This window comes from Polistes canadensis, unplaced genomic scaffold (assembly GCF_001313835.1).
Source record: "Polistes canadensis isolate GaletaPanama2010 unplaced genomic scaffold, ASM131383v1 scaffold_395, whole genome shotgun sequence".
Classification (NCBI taxonomy): Eukaryota; Metazoa; Arthropoda; class Insecta; order Hymenoptera; family Vespidae; genus Polistes; species Polistes canadensis.
Genome location: NW_014569942.1, coordinates 21,718 through 35,596, shown reverse-complemented (window position 1 = coordinate 35,596; position 13,879 = coordinate 21,718). Strand labels below are relative to the sequence as shown.

General features: G+C 28.6%; 5 protein-coding genes and 1 long non-coding RNA gene across 6 annotated transcripts in view; 3 read left to right on the top strand and 3 right to left on the bottom strand.

The window, feature by feature from the left end:
• The window catches only part of LOC106792223 (putative leucine-rich repeat-containing protein DDB_G0290503), a 6,467-nt gene extending 3,782 nt beyond the window's left edge, over positions 1-2,685 (top strand). Inside the window, exons 6-10 of the mRNA XM_014758473.1 lie at positions 98-210; positions 340-479; positions 670-785; positions 915-1,266; positions 1,591-2,685. Of these exons, the coding sequence (XP_014613959.1) occupies positions 98-210; positions 340-479; positions 670-785; positions 915-1,266; positions 1,591-2,490 (1,621 nt within the window). The 3' untranslated portion in view covers positions 2,491-2,685. The remainder of the gene's footprint in view (positions 1-97; positions 211-339; positions 480-669; positions 786-914; positions 1,267-1,590) is intronic.
• A 452-nt stretch (positions 2,686-3,137) lies between these two features.
• Positions 3,138-4,989, bottom strand: LOC106792234 (coiled-coil domain-containing protein 94). The gene is made up of 3 exons (XM_014758493.1): positions 4,635-4,989; positions 3,823-4,545; positions 3,138-3,741 (listed from the first exon to the last, which is right to left on the bottom strand). The coding sequence occupies exons 1-3, from the start codon at positions 4,656-4,658 to the stop codon at positions 3,421-3,423; spliced, it is 1,068 nt and encodes a 355-aa protein (XP_014613979.1). The 5' UTR covers positions 4,659-4,989; the 3' UTR covers positions 3,138-3,420.
• Positions 4,990-5,798: 809 nt separating this feature from the next.
• On the top strand, positions 5,799-8,867 carry LOC106792231 (nucleolar protein 12-like). Its single transcript, XM_014758491.1, has 5 exons — positions 5,799-5,968; positions 6,458-7,139; positions 7,251-7,949; positions 8,041-8,360; positions 8,451-8,867. Exons 2-5 carry the CDS (start codon positions 6,497-6,499, stop codon positions 8,619-8,621), a joined length of 1,833 nt encoding a protein of 610 aa, XP_014613977.1. The 5' UTR covers positions 5,799-5,968; positions 6,458-6,496; the 3' UTR covers positions 8,622-8,867.
• A 168-nt stretch (positions 8,868-9,035) lies between these two features.
• Positions 9,036-11,170, bottom strand: LOC106792232. Its single transcript, XR_001382267.1, has 3 exons — positions 11,000-11,170; positions 10,752-10,828; positions 9,036-9,382 (listed from the first exon to the last, which is right to left on the bottom strand). It is a non-coding gene; the product is annotated as an uncharacterized LOC106792232 (long non-coding RNA).
• On the bottom strand, positions 9,378-10,708 carry LOC106792230 (putative transferase CAF17 homolog, mitochondrial). The gene has a single exon (XM_014758490.1). The coding sequence runs from the start codon at positions 10,635-10,637 to the stop codon at positions 9,525-9,527; it is 1,113 nt and encodes a 370-aa protein (XP_014613976.1). The 5' UTR covers positions 10,638-10,708; the 3' UTR covers positions 9,378-9,524.
• A 367-nt stretch (positions 11,171-11,537) lies between the features above and the next one.
• Positions 11,538-13,879, top strand: part of LOC106792222 (testis-specific serine/threonine-protein kinase 1) — a 3,439-nt gene continuing 1,097 nt past the window's right edge. Inside the window, exons 1-3 of the mRNA XM_014758472.1 lie at positions 11,538-12,507; positions 12,724-12,897; positions 13,041-13,706. Coding sequence (XP_014613958.1) covers positions 12,424-12,507; positions 12,724-12,897; positions 13,041-13,706 — 924 coding nt within the window. The 5' untranslated portion in view covers positions 11,538-12,423. The remainder of the gene's footprint in view (positions 12,508-12,723; positions 12,898-13,040; positions 13,707-13,879) is intronic.

Below are 13,879 nucleotides of genomic sequence, written 5' to 3'. Positions count from 1 at the left end.
TATATATTGTTATATAATAAATATAAATAATGTTTATAATAATATATATATATATATATAATTATTTTCTTTGAGATTATTCTTAGAATTTTAATAGGCAAACAGTGGAAAAAGAATTGACCGTAATGAAGGAACGTTACAAAGAACTAGAAGTAACAAGTCAAGAAATGTGCAAACTTTTGGAACAGAATAAAAGTTTTGCTATAACGGGTATATTATTATTATTATTACTTCAAATACTTATATTTCCCTACATACAATTATTTTCTACTTTGTCACGAATTATATTCTTTCTCTTTCTCTCTCTCTTTTCTTTTTTATTATTATTTTAAATCGAAGATGGCAGTCATACGGAAAACGAGCTTCGTCTATTCAACGATCTAAAACTTGCACGAGAGGAATTAGAAGAACAGAGAGTAACTATAATGAAATTACAACAGGAGAAGGAAGAGATAACTTCTGTGATGCATCAAGCGGCTGTTAGTTTGCATTACTTTCGAGACATGTCTTTTTATAAACAATAAAAATATTCAACAACAACAAAACATATATATATATTATATATAAAACATTATCGTCAATTCGTTTAAACAAAATGTAATTTAATCGGTAAGATATAGAATCGTTTTACGATCTATGATATTTTGTCTTTATTTTATGTTCTAACAGAATAACGCCGAGGACGAATCCAACGATAAATTAATAGCAGAACTTATGATCAAGTCTAAAGAAATTCGTGACGTTACGATGAAACGTAATCACTTGCAACAAATTAATGAAAATCTGTACGTTATTTCATTTTTATATTAATATCATCTTTTTTTCTTTTCTTTCTTTCAATTATGTTTCATATCGATACAAATTTAATAACAAATTGTATATATATATATATTTTTGTTCAATTATAATTTCAGTCAAAAACGTAATAAGGCATTGGAGGAACAAATTCAGGACATACAAAATCGTTTGCAAGTTCAAATGAAAGAGGGTGGTAAAACTGCGGTTAACGTTCTAGTTATTGAACTTCAACAACAGATATCCGATCTTCGTAATAGTTTAGCAGAGGCAACATCACATACTGCCGAGTTGGAAACAGCTCTTACGCAAAAGCAACTTGAGCTTGAACAACGTGATCGTATAATGAGAGAACAAAGTAAATTTCTCAAAGTTCGGGACGAATTGTTGAGCCTTATGAAAGGAAAAAATAATCACGTTGATAAAGATAATTCTAATGACGACGAAGTACATCATAAAGACATTGACGAAGTAATATTTCACTTATTTTCTGCTTTTTTTTTTATTATTATTATTTAATTAATACGTTCGCTGTCACGCGGTCTAATTAAAATAAAAATAAAAAACAAATACCAGCACAGAATCATATAGCTCTTCTTATAATTATTAAAATATATTATTATATTATATAAAAAATGAATATTAAAAGCAATTTGTTTGTGTTACAATTTGTTGACCTATTTCATCATATTAATTGCCAACAAATAATACGTGAAAGCGAACGTATAAAAATCAATATCTCTTTGAACTAAAATATATAATTTTCTTCTTTTTTTTTTTACATTTAAATTGAAGATAAATAAGCAAATAATCGCTAAAACGGAAGCTATACAAGAATTGTACGCGACATTAGAAAACAAACAGATGCAGGTATTACGTTTGGAGAAAATAGTTAAACAAATGGAAGATCATCAGGATCATGCCCAGGCACAACGAACACGTTTGGAGAATCGTATCGCTCAATTGGAATTGGCATTACAGGAAAAAAGCAAAGATCATCGGTATGTCAGGGAACGTTCTTCGTCGTCGATGTCGAAGTCCAATGCGACCAAGAACGATCACGATAAAAAATCATTTTCTAAATTATCCAACAATTACAAAGGAGCGTTGTTGCGTCCAATGATGCCGTCGAATTTACAACGTTCATTAACGTTGCATTCTTCCATTAAATCGCCATCGATGATTCGTCATTGTAATCGTACAACTCGTAGTTCAAGTTTAATTCGTAACAATCGTGATATTAAATACAATAAATTATTTCCATTTTCTAAATCGGATTCTAAAACTCGTGAATACATTGACAATGATAAAACATACATTTGCAAACGTTGTCGACACGAGGAACGAGGAGGAAGATTTCGTGAACCAGTTTTATTTCTCGCTAATCAAAATAATTCTAATAACGAAATACGCGAATCTTTGTATAATTGGCTCTTAGATTCGACAGAACTTGAGATAGTTGATAATTTACCTGAAGAATTTAACAGTTCTTCTTTGTATAGCGATTCTTTATCATCGTTAGAAGAACGATTGCAATTTTCTAATGTTATCGATGATTCTCATATTAAGCGTAATGTAAATGAAAACGTGAACATAAATAGAACTAATTGCAATCGTGATGATGATGATGATGATGATGATGATGATGATCATTATCATCATCGTTCTCGTCGTTTTTCTTCAAAAAACAATTAAACAAACTTCTTCCTCGTGTCATATGTTGCAACAACAATAATAATATACGTATACAACAATCGCTCTTTTGTATTAATTTGAAGTTAATTCTTCATAAGAATATATATATTTTTTTCTCTCTCTCTTTCTCGTCATTTTGTGTAATTATTGATAAGTATCTCGTCCTATAAAAAAAAAAGAAAAGAAAAAAAAAACATACATTAAAATATACACTTTATTGAAAAGTTAATTTCATTTTCTTGTACTGTTAAATTAATGATATATTTTGCAAAATACATTAAATATATTATTACGGTGTGGTCTGTTTTGATAGGCTACGTACTCCTCCTCCTCCTCCTCCTCCTGTCAGTACTGATTGAAATCATCATTGGCGTTAAGACCGAATTGTTCCTTACAGAGTGCCTAGCCTTTGAAACAGACCAACTATTAATTTTACTTGCCTGATTTATTATGTTTTTGTGTTTTAGGAGTAGAGGGTTTGGCATCCTGTAAGAAACATTCTTGTCATCGCCATTTACTTGCTCTGTATAAAATTAATATTTTGGAAGAATTTAAAATATATATCGTTTGATATCGTTTTAAACAAAAAATTGTATGCAATTGTAAGAATTTTTGTTTGTTAATTGATAGTCTATGATAGCACCGATGATTTTTTTTAACTACAGAATAGTTTACACATGGCTTATATTTATTTAAATTAATTACTTGTGAGAACTTTTTATTATGTCTTACCTATAATCTACACAAATTAAATCAAATTCTTCTATTCGGAATCATTTTGTAAAACCACTATACACCTATACACACGTTTCTTTGTACAATATATTTATATTAGGAAAGCTTATAAAATAAATAAATATATATATATATTTATTATATATATATGTATATATATATTATCTTAAATGCAATTAATTAATATTAGTTGCATTAATTACTGTCATTGTCACTACTACTATCGGAATATTCTGTTAATAAAGAAAGACTATTTCCAACATTACCAGAACTAGGCACTGTATTTTCACTAACATTATTAACTTTATCTGAGTTTACTTCCGGTAACTTAACAGTTTTCATTGTAACGTTTTTCTCATTATTGTTACTTTGATTAGTTTTTACACCTAAATTTACTTTCTTTTTAACAATAACTAGATTCTTTTTATTAAATGATGTCTTGGTATCATTTGAAAATACCGAACTTTTGGCAGTTGTACATGTACTTGTAGATGGTCCCGATAAATGTATATCATTCTGTTGAAAAATAAAAAACGTGTTAATTATATTTAAAAATATATGAATGAAATGCAAAGATATATAAATATATTAACATACAGTTTCTTTAGATTCCGTATCATCCAATCTGGAATCTAAATTATTGCTATCTTTATCTTTTGTTTTTAACATTTTTTTAGGAGGACCGCTTTCATCCAATTCTACAATTTCTTCTTCCACGACAACACCTTTTTGATTTTTATTACCAAACACCGATTTAATGTATTGTTCATCTAATTCTTCTTGTTCTTTCTCTACCCTCTGTTTAGTCGTATTAAATTGTTCAATCATTTCTTCAAAATCAATCGACTGCAATAAACGTCGATTGAGATCTTTTAATTCTTCCAACGATTCTAATAATTCCAATTCTTGTTTAGATTGTTGCGTCCTTTTTTCCAAAAGTTTCATCGGATTAGTAGCTTCTTCTTCTTTTTCTTCATCCTCTTCCCTTTGTGCTTGTTCTTCCGCTAATTTTAATGCCATAAAATTTCTAGTAGCACCAGCTTCAATTTCATAATCTGTATTCTTTGGATCAGTTTTAAATGATATCTCTTGTAAACATCGTGTACATTTAATATAAAATCTATAAATACGTATTCCTAAATAATCATCCCCTTCGACGTCCTCTTTGCGAGCATTAAACTTTTTCCCTTTATAAATGTATTCTCCGCATGTTTTACATCTCATATTGAATGGTGCCATCAAACGAACTGTATATTGTCGATTACGCGCTAATTTCATGCGCGGAATTTTCGATGGATCGAAATCCGGGGGATAATATTTCTAAAAAAAATACACATGTATCTTAATGTTAATCCAAATGATGCAATGCATATGATTAAATAAAAATATATCTATTTGATTATACTTACATTTAACACTTTACGTTCCGACATTTTTCTTTATGTGATGTACTTTTTCACAATTTTATTAAAATACAATTTAATTTGTCATTAATTTTATCAAATATGTTTTTTTATCCTTATACTTTTTATTACCTTTTAATAACCTATGATACTCTCTCTCTCTTTCTTACTACAAATAATAATTATTTTTTATGGAAACAAACTGCACATGTGATACGTTTTGTATAAAGTACTGTAATCACCCTTTGTCAAAAATCGAAAGATATTAAATAATAATGCAGAAAAGTATATTAATGGTAACACTTATTAAAGTTAAATTAGGTTAAAAAAACTCGAATGACATTCGTATAATACAACTGGTGTCACGTGATGCAATGACGTATTAGAATGGTACTAAAAGGAAGTGACGTCACGTATTTCCTCGTACAGTTATTTCCGGAAAAGATGCTTGCGGTAATTTTAAAAAAATCTAATTTACGATATTAAGATGAGTTTACACCAATCACAAAGATAGTGAGAAATGAAATTTTTTCTTCTAGTGACAAATAATTGTTATCTTTCTTTTTGTAATTTGTGTAAATTTATATAACTTGTGGAATTAACAAATGTTAATATATAAGTCATTTTTTTTCGAAGAATTTTCAATTGTTATGGTAACTTAGAGACCGGATATGGATAAATATAGATCGCACAAAATATAGTATGTATTTTGAATAAAAATAGTTACTATACTCGTTATTCTTTTTTTATTTTGTATTCGTATTTATTGTTACGACCAAAATTATTAGCGTTTCGTAAAAAATGCAAACACACTAATTACAATTATTATTTGTTCATTTTTTTCTCCTTCAATCTTCGTCGTAATTGTTTATATAATAAATAAAAATTATGATCAATAATACCGCGTTCTAAAACAAATAAGCTACGAAGTTACTAGATGAAATAATCCCTAAATAATAAATCAATCAAAAGAATTAACTTTTATCAACTTAATTGCATTATAATAAAAATCTCATTAATTGAGATTTTATTTTTTAAAAAAGAATATTAAAAAAATGTTTCATTATTTTTCCTTTATTTAAATTTGAAACTATTAGGTATAATACTTTTCTTCAGTAGTTTTTCTCTAGATGGTTTATAGTTATATAAATTTGTTTTTATACGTCTAAAAGGTTGGTACAAATGATCAAATTTACCGATACGGTGTAACCGTTCTCGTCCATTTTGAGTCTTGCTTTGCAACGGAAAGTCACCGGTAAATATCGGCGTGTGAATTAAGATAAAAATTAACTATTATTTTTATTAATAATTGTCTCAATTATTAAATAAATAGCTCCAAGGTAATTATTAATATTTATTTAATATTAAAAATTATTTACTGCGTTCCTTAATTTATCGTTTTTCTTCATTTCAAAGTATTCCTTGCAATTTCCCTCCTAAAAACGCACACGTGCATTCGGTAACCTGAATTATAACACATTTTGAAACTGTTATTCAAATGACTATAATCGTTTAGCTTGATATGTCTTTTCATATATATATTTAACTCTCAATTATATTAGATATAAATTAATACTGTAAAAAAATATTATATTAATTAAAATTGTGTAAATCAAGGTCTCAATACTAAGCTTACCATTACCGGTTTTTATAAGAAATTTTAACCAAGTATAAAAATTCGGTTGAATTAGTATTGATGACAAATATATTCATATGTGTGTATAAACACATATATATATATATATATATATATATATATATATTTCTGAATTTCTGATATATATTTATATGCTAAATAAATGTTGTTGTTCTTTTTTTTTTTGTTCTAGCATATATTTAGAATATTTTAGTATTTTATATAAAATAAAATGACTAAAGTTAAATCTAATGGAAAAGGTGCAGATCAAACTCTGAATAAACCATCTAAAGTTGTTAAGGATAATCCTATTAAGAAAAATAAAAATAAGAATAATAAATTTGCTAAAACAGTGGTTAGTAAAGTACACTTGATGGATGATAAGAAAACACAAAGTAATCAGAACAATATGAATCAATCTAATAACAAACAGAAACAAAAAAAGAATTCGGAAGTACCGGTTAATAATAACAATGCTTCTCAACAAAAGAATAAAAAGAAATCCAACAAACAATTTGTTAAAGACAACAAGAATTTGGCATCGAAGAAAACTAAATCCGATGAATCTTTGGATGATACGAATGAGGATATAACAGCGTGTGATAGTAGTAGTAGTGTTTCAGCAAATGATAGTAATATTAATATACAAGATATTTTAGGAAAAAGTTTGGGGGACAATACGGATGAGGATGATACAGATTTTGTTGAAGATGAAGAACCCGATGAAGACGAGTATGAATATAATAGTGATGTAGACAATTCTGCTTCGTTGAATAAAGGAGTGAAAATGTTTAAAGGAATTAAAAATACTGATAATGATTCTACCGATGAAATTGAAGATGATTATGAAAGCGATGAAGACTTAGACGATGAATTGGATTTAAAAAATAATACTAAACAAAAATTGAAATCGAAAGCTTTAAGCAAAGGTACGAATAATATTAATAATAAATCAAATACTTTGACCAAAAAGAATAAAGGTAAAGTAGAGGAAGATGATGATGATGATGATGATGATGAGGATGAGGATGAAAATGATGTTGCTGATGATGATGATGACGATGATGATGATGATGAGGATGAAAATGATGTTGCTGATGATGATGATGATGATGATGATGAAGATGATGATGAAGATGATGAGGAGGATGAGGAAGATGAGGAGGAGGAAGAGACTGGTCCTGGTTTGAAAGATCTTTTAGCAAGCAGTATTGCTACCGACGATGATGATGATGAAGATTTCAAAGATGATGGTCAAGATGATGAAGATATTGATATAAGCGATGAGTCGGATTCTGAAGTAGTTAAAAAAAAGGTTTCTTCTGAATCCAAAAATGATTCGAGAACAATTTTTATCAGCAATATTCCGAAACAAGTAACGAAGGAAGAAATTAGGAAATTATTTAAGAAATTCGGTGAAATCGAAAGTATTAGAGTAAGATCGGTAATACCTATTGATTTGAAAATGTCTAAAAAAGTAGCTGCTATAAAAAAAAAGATTCATCCAAAAGTTGAGACTATCATTATGTTTATTATATATAAATTAGAGGAAGGTGCTAAGAAAGCAACAAGTATGAATGGAAAACAATTGAAAGGGAATTATTTGAAAGTAGACATTGTTGATAAGAATTCAAGAATTAAACCAGACGAAAAGAAAGCTGTCTTTTTAGGAAATTTACCTTTCAGTAAGTAATGTTGTAGATTTCTTTTTTATTTTCTGTCTTATTATTTTTGATTAAAATATCATTTGTCTAATGTTTGTGTCGTTATCTTTAGCAATCCAAGATAATGATCTTTGGGAACATTTCAAACCGTGCGGAGAAATTCATTCAGTACGATTAATCAAAAATAAAAAATTGGGTATAGGAAAAGGAATAGGATATGTTAATTTCAAAAATGAAGATTCTGTATCTTTAGCATTGGAATTAAATGGATCAACTCTTCTAAATCGAGAGATACGAGTACAACGGTGTTCTGTAAATGACCAAAAAGAAAAGAAATTAATCAACAAGAAAAAACGATCATTCCCAGTTGTAAAGAAAGTTAAATCTAATAAAAAGTTCAAATCTAGCGATAGCGATGGAACTACTCCAACAGTAAATTTCATTATATTTATTTAATTGTATTAACACACACAATTCTATAAGATATATTAATTTATTATTTTTTACTCTTTTTTATTACAGGAAAATGATAAAAAGAAATTGAAAACTAAGAACGAATCGCAAAAAAATAACAGCCCAAATGCATCAAAAAAGGTAGCTACTTCTTTTCAAGGACAGAAAGCCAAAGTAGAAAAGAAAAAGAAGATGACGTCTAAGCTAATGAAAAATTATTTGAAAACATATAAAAACTAATTAAGTTTTTACGTTTTTCTTCATCCATGTACAGAATATATTTAAGTGCACAGAATCTTCTGCCATAGATATTGTATCGTATTTTTTTGTTCACTTTTAAGTTCTTTTATATTTAGTTAAACATGATATGAAGTCACATTTTACCGTTATTATCATAATCGTTGAATAACGAAGTTTATAACATTATTTTAAAAAAAAATGACTCTTTTTTTAAAACTTGTAAACAATAAGAAAATAATTGATTTTAAAAAAAAAAAGAAAAAAAAACAAGAATACTACATGGACGCAATTATTTTGTTTCGGAATAATATAGAATTTTAATTAAAAAATTGTATACTTTAAAAATTACAAAATTATAAATAAAATCTCAATTAGATATTTTCTAGTGCTAATAAATATAATTTGATTTTTATAATATAACTAATGTATCATGTTTTAATTTTCGAAAGAATTTGTAATGGTAATTTATCCGAATTATTGGTAGCGCAAGTTTGACAAAATCTTTTGGTAAAAAATATACTACATCCTAAGCACACCGGCTTTTTGCAAATATTACAATCGCCACCGATAACTAGAACACCTTTTGCTGATAAATCAAAAGGATCTTTCATAATATAACATTCCTCTGAATAAGTGATATGTCGTGCGAAAGGAGGTTTCGTGCCCTTAAAATCAAAATATTCTTGTAAAGGGCAGAAAGAACATGTAAAAATTTCTCTCGTTTTTTCCTTAGATTCTTGTATCGTTGAAGTAGTAGTCATCTATAAAAAGAAAAAAAAGAAAAATAATAAAAACGGAGATAAGATTTAAAATTACATTTGATTTCATTTCATTTTTAAGCTACAATAATTTTATTTAACGTTCATATAATTATAATAATAATAATAATTAGATTTAATTTCTTTATTGAGTAGATACTCCTATTTTAGAATCACGCGGCCACCACGCAGGTTTAATTATTTTTATTGAACATCCTTGTATTTCAATTTGTTTAGCATTAAATGTTTCATTTAAACGCATTAATCCTAAACCGTGTTTATTACTGTGTCCCCGATAACTGCCTATTATTTTACCAGACTCGTCAATAATTTTATCATCAAATTCAAAAGATATAGTTGGAATCTGATCAAATATCAAAGGTAACAGACGTTTTCTAACTACGCCAGTATGATAAGTACGAGCTGTTAGTTCCTGTCCAATATAACAACCTTTGTAAAAACTAACACCATGTAAATAATCACAATTAATTTCCAAAGGTAATGGTTTGCCTGGTGGTAAATCGCTGACACCTTCACCAAGACCAATTTTGTATCTATATTCTTTATAACTTAAATTATCATTAGAAACTGTGATATTAGGATCCAAATATTTGATAATTTCTGATTTTTCGATATTAGATTCAGCCAGAATTCTTAAACCAAAATTCGATGATCTAGGATCTTCGCATATTATAACATTGTCTATAAATTTGCTGCCTTTATTATTATTAGTACCGCAAGGAAAAATAGAACCTTCCAAAGTATCGTTTACATTTTCTTTACCATCAATAGTGATCTCAGTTGGATCAAACATAAACCAAACTTTCATATCATTATCTAACAACGATATATCTATCTTTTTTCTTACTCTATACATCTTTAAATGTTTCTCTAAAGATTTCGTTACTTCACTGTCGCATTCTATATAAAAAACATTGTTTTCTTTGCTCTTATACAAAATAGTATCAAACAAAACTCTACCTTTGATATTTAAGAATAAAGAATAAATACTAGCAGAACCTTCATGTAAATGTCCTATATCATTAGTTATTAAACCTTGTAAGAATGCAGCAGATTCATTTCCACTAACACGTAATACGGATCTTTCGTTTAAACATTCTAAAATTCTTTTCCCAGATTGTTCAGCATTCGAACTGAAAGTTCGATTTTGTATTTGTTTTACATTAATTATTTTACGTCCTCTTAAACAAGTTCGTAAAATAAATTTGCTTAGAAGATTTATAGTACTCCTTGACATTATATGATTATTTTGATTAATTATTTCTCAATTCACGATACATAATTCAACGATATCATTTGAAAAATACGATATTAAGTTTATATTGTTCTTCTTAATGTATATTAAACTTACATTACTTTTTCTTTTTATTACTTTGATTTATCTAAATATTTGTGTCTTCTTTGATTACTCTTCTGCAACTGTTTTATCTGCAAATTATAAATAAAAATGAAATCTGTGTTAATGAAAAATTTGTAATAACATACACGCACATTCTTATGCATTTATTTCTTATGCACTTATTAATGCATATTAAGTACTTTTAAATCTATAGTATTAGAATAAATATTGTAAAATTATTTGATAAACAATTAACTAACCTTCTGCTGCAGAAGAAGTGATGGAGACGAAAAAATAATTACTTTTGTTGCCAATAGAAAAAAAAATTAATTTGTCTTTAATAGTGGCAACATTGTACCGTGTAATTTCAAATTTAAAAAATGTACAGCTACATGAAATTTATTTATTAATATATCATTATTATATCTAGTAATTATTTAATTATTAAAATATTATTTCTTACATATATTGTTTAACCCTTAGGAGGCTCGTAACAAAATATATAATACCATATATAAAAGCAGTACCTTACTAGCATCATATCGGTAATAGTAGAGCTCTACCTTTATCTTATCGATAGTCGATAATACGTCTTACCATGTAGGTAAGTTATCATCAAATCTTCTCGGTCGGTAATTAAGTTACCATCAGATCTTCTCAGTCGGTAAGTCGTATTACCGACTGTCGATGAGATAAAGGTAGATCACTACTATTACCGATATGGTGCATAACCGACCTGCCACAAAAGTGGCTTTTTCGAATATTTTTTCTAGATCTATGCGCCACTGTAGTGGCTCACTCGAGTAACTTACTTTTTGAATTAAATAATCGTTTTCATAGTTGAGTGAAATGTTAAAGTTTAAGTATGTAAAATATATTTTGTAGAAAAATTATAAATTAATCATTAATAATTCTAAAAACCCTGTATACGTCGGCAGCACATAAGTATACAAGTTATACAAACACATTACAAAAAAGTGAAAGATCCGCACAATAAACGTAACTTGGTCATTCGATTACTAAATTTTATTCTTCATATTTTTTTCATACCGGGCGCCTTATATGAAAATCGATTTTTAAGGAATAAACTCCAATAAATTGAATTCTAATAATCGATAAAATATGAAGACCAATTAAAAAAAGATCCATCAAATTCTATATACAATATATCGCAAAATCGATAAATAATGATGAAAGTAGCGTAGATGTAAATCAACAGTATATTGTTTTTCCCGTATAATGGCTACGCTCGAATGATACACGAATTTTTGTTCTGCCCGGCTTTCACACCAAGCTCAACAAGCTGGTATATCAACGTACAAAATTCTAGTGACCGTAGCTAATTGAAATGACAAAAGGGATCCACGGGAGTGGATTATTAATGTAAAGGAAACTGCTAGCTAGCTAGCTACCCACCCACCCTTCGGTTCACATATTTATAGCCCTTCCTGCTAATGTTGATAATTTGAAATTTTGTTAAATGACAGTGTGTGACAGTAAGGTTGTGATAGATACAAAATACAAAAAATAAAGATAGAAAAAAAGAAGAAATAAACAAGGAGGAAAGCATAGGAATTAGGTGGATATTAAAAAGATCATTTCTTAAGAAGCAAACAAAAGTGTGATCCTTATGGTTGCCTATTGTTGAGTATTGGTGAACAACCCCCAATGAAGTATCACTGGCATGGCCACACGACTGAGCCCCCGAAATTCGGAAGTAAACGCACTTGAACAGAGGGGCTATTTGATTGGCAAGAAAATCGGACAGGTTTCTTGCTGTTTTCCTTTTCTTCATTATTAGAAACAAAGATTATATTTAGATGATCATCCCTTTGAAATTATTAAAACAATATTTGTCTTTTCGTTATTCCCTTATTATTATATTTTGTTAGCTAATTATCTGTTCTATCGTTTACACCTGTATAAGAACAGATTCTTATTGGATTAATTAAATATTATAAAACGGTATAAAATAATCGCTTAGGGTTCCTATGCGACTGTACATTTGGCTGAATATGTCGACGGGACAAGTTCGAAAAAAATGCGATTGGCTTGTAAAATCTTTGACAAGGAAAAAGCACCGCCCGATTTTCTCGAGAAGTTTTTTCCTAGGGAATTAGAGATATTAACGAAGATAGAAAACCCTCATATTATTCAAGTAAGAAACGTTCTTTATGAGAACGTTCGTTCAAAAGAGGACACTCCTAATTTCGGTTAATCAATTAATATATATATTTATATATATATATATATTATATATTTGTATTTTCGATCGATCGGGTGTATTAATACGTAATACAGGTGCACAGTATATTGCAACGTGGACCAAGAGTCTTCATCTTCATGCGTTATGCGGACAATGGTGATCTATTGGATTTCGTAACAAGAAATGGTGTTGTACCAGAACAACAATCAAAATTATGGTTTCGTCAAATGGCATCGGGATTGCAATATCTTCACAGCAAGAATATAGCACATCGAGATTTAAAATGCGAGAATATTCTCTTGTCGAGAAAATTTAACGTTAAACTCGCTGATTTTGGATTTGCGAGATTTTGCATAGATCACGAAGGTAGACGAGTATTAAGTAGAACTTATTGCGGATCTGCTGCTTATGCTGCACCTGAAGTTGTTTCGGGTACACCGTACAATCCTAAATTAGCTGATGTTTGGTCACTCGGTATCATTCTTTTTATCATGCTGAATGCATCGATGCCTTTCGATGACTCCAATTTGAGAAAACTTCTGAAAGATCAAATGTCGAGGAATTGGGTATTCAGATCTCGAGTACGAGAAGCTGTTTCCACCTCAGCGAAGAGTATTGTTAGACATATCCTTGAACCGGATATCACCCTTAGACTAACTCTTGACAGAGTACTTGGTCACGAATGGGTACGCACCAAAAAGGAAAAAATCAATTCTCTTACAGGCAGACTCGTTCATTCGGCACCACCCATTCATCCACAGGTTTGTTGCCTACATTTTTTATTATATATATATATAATGTACTTGTGTAATATATATATTTTATATTTATATATATATTAAAATGTAAAATTCGGATTCGGGTCCCGATTAAGTTATTTTTTTCACGAATCCTACAATATATTATATATTATAAGTCACGGAATATATATCTG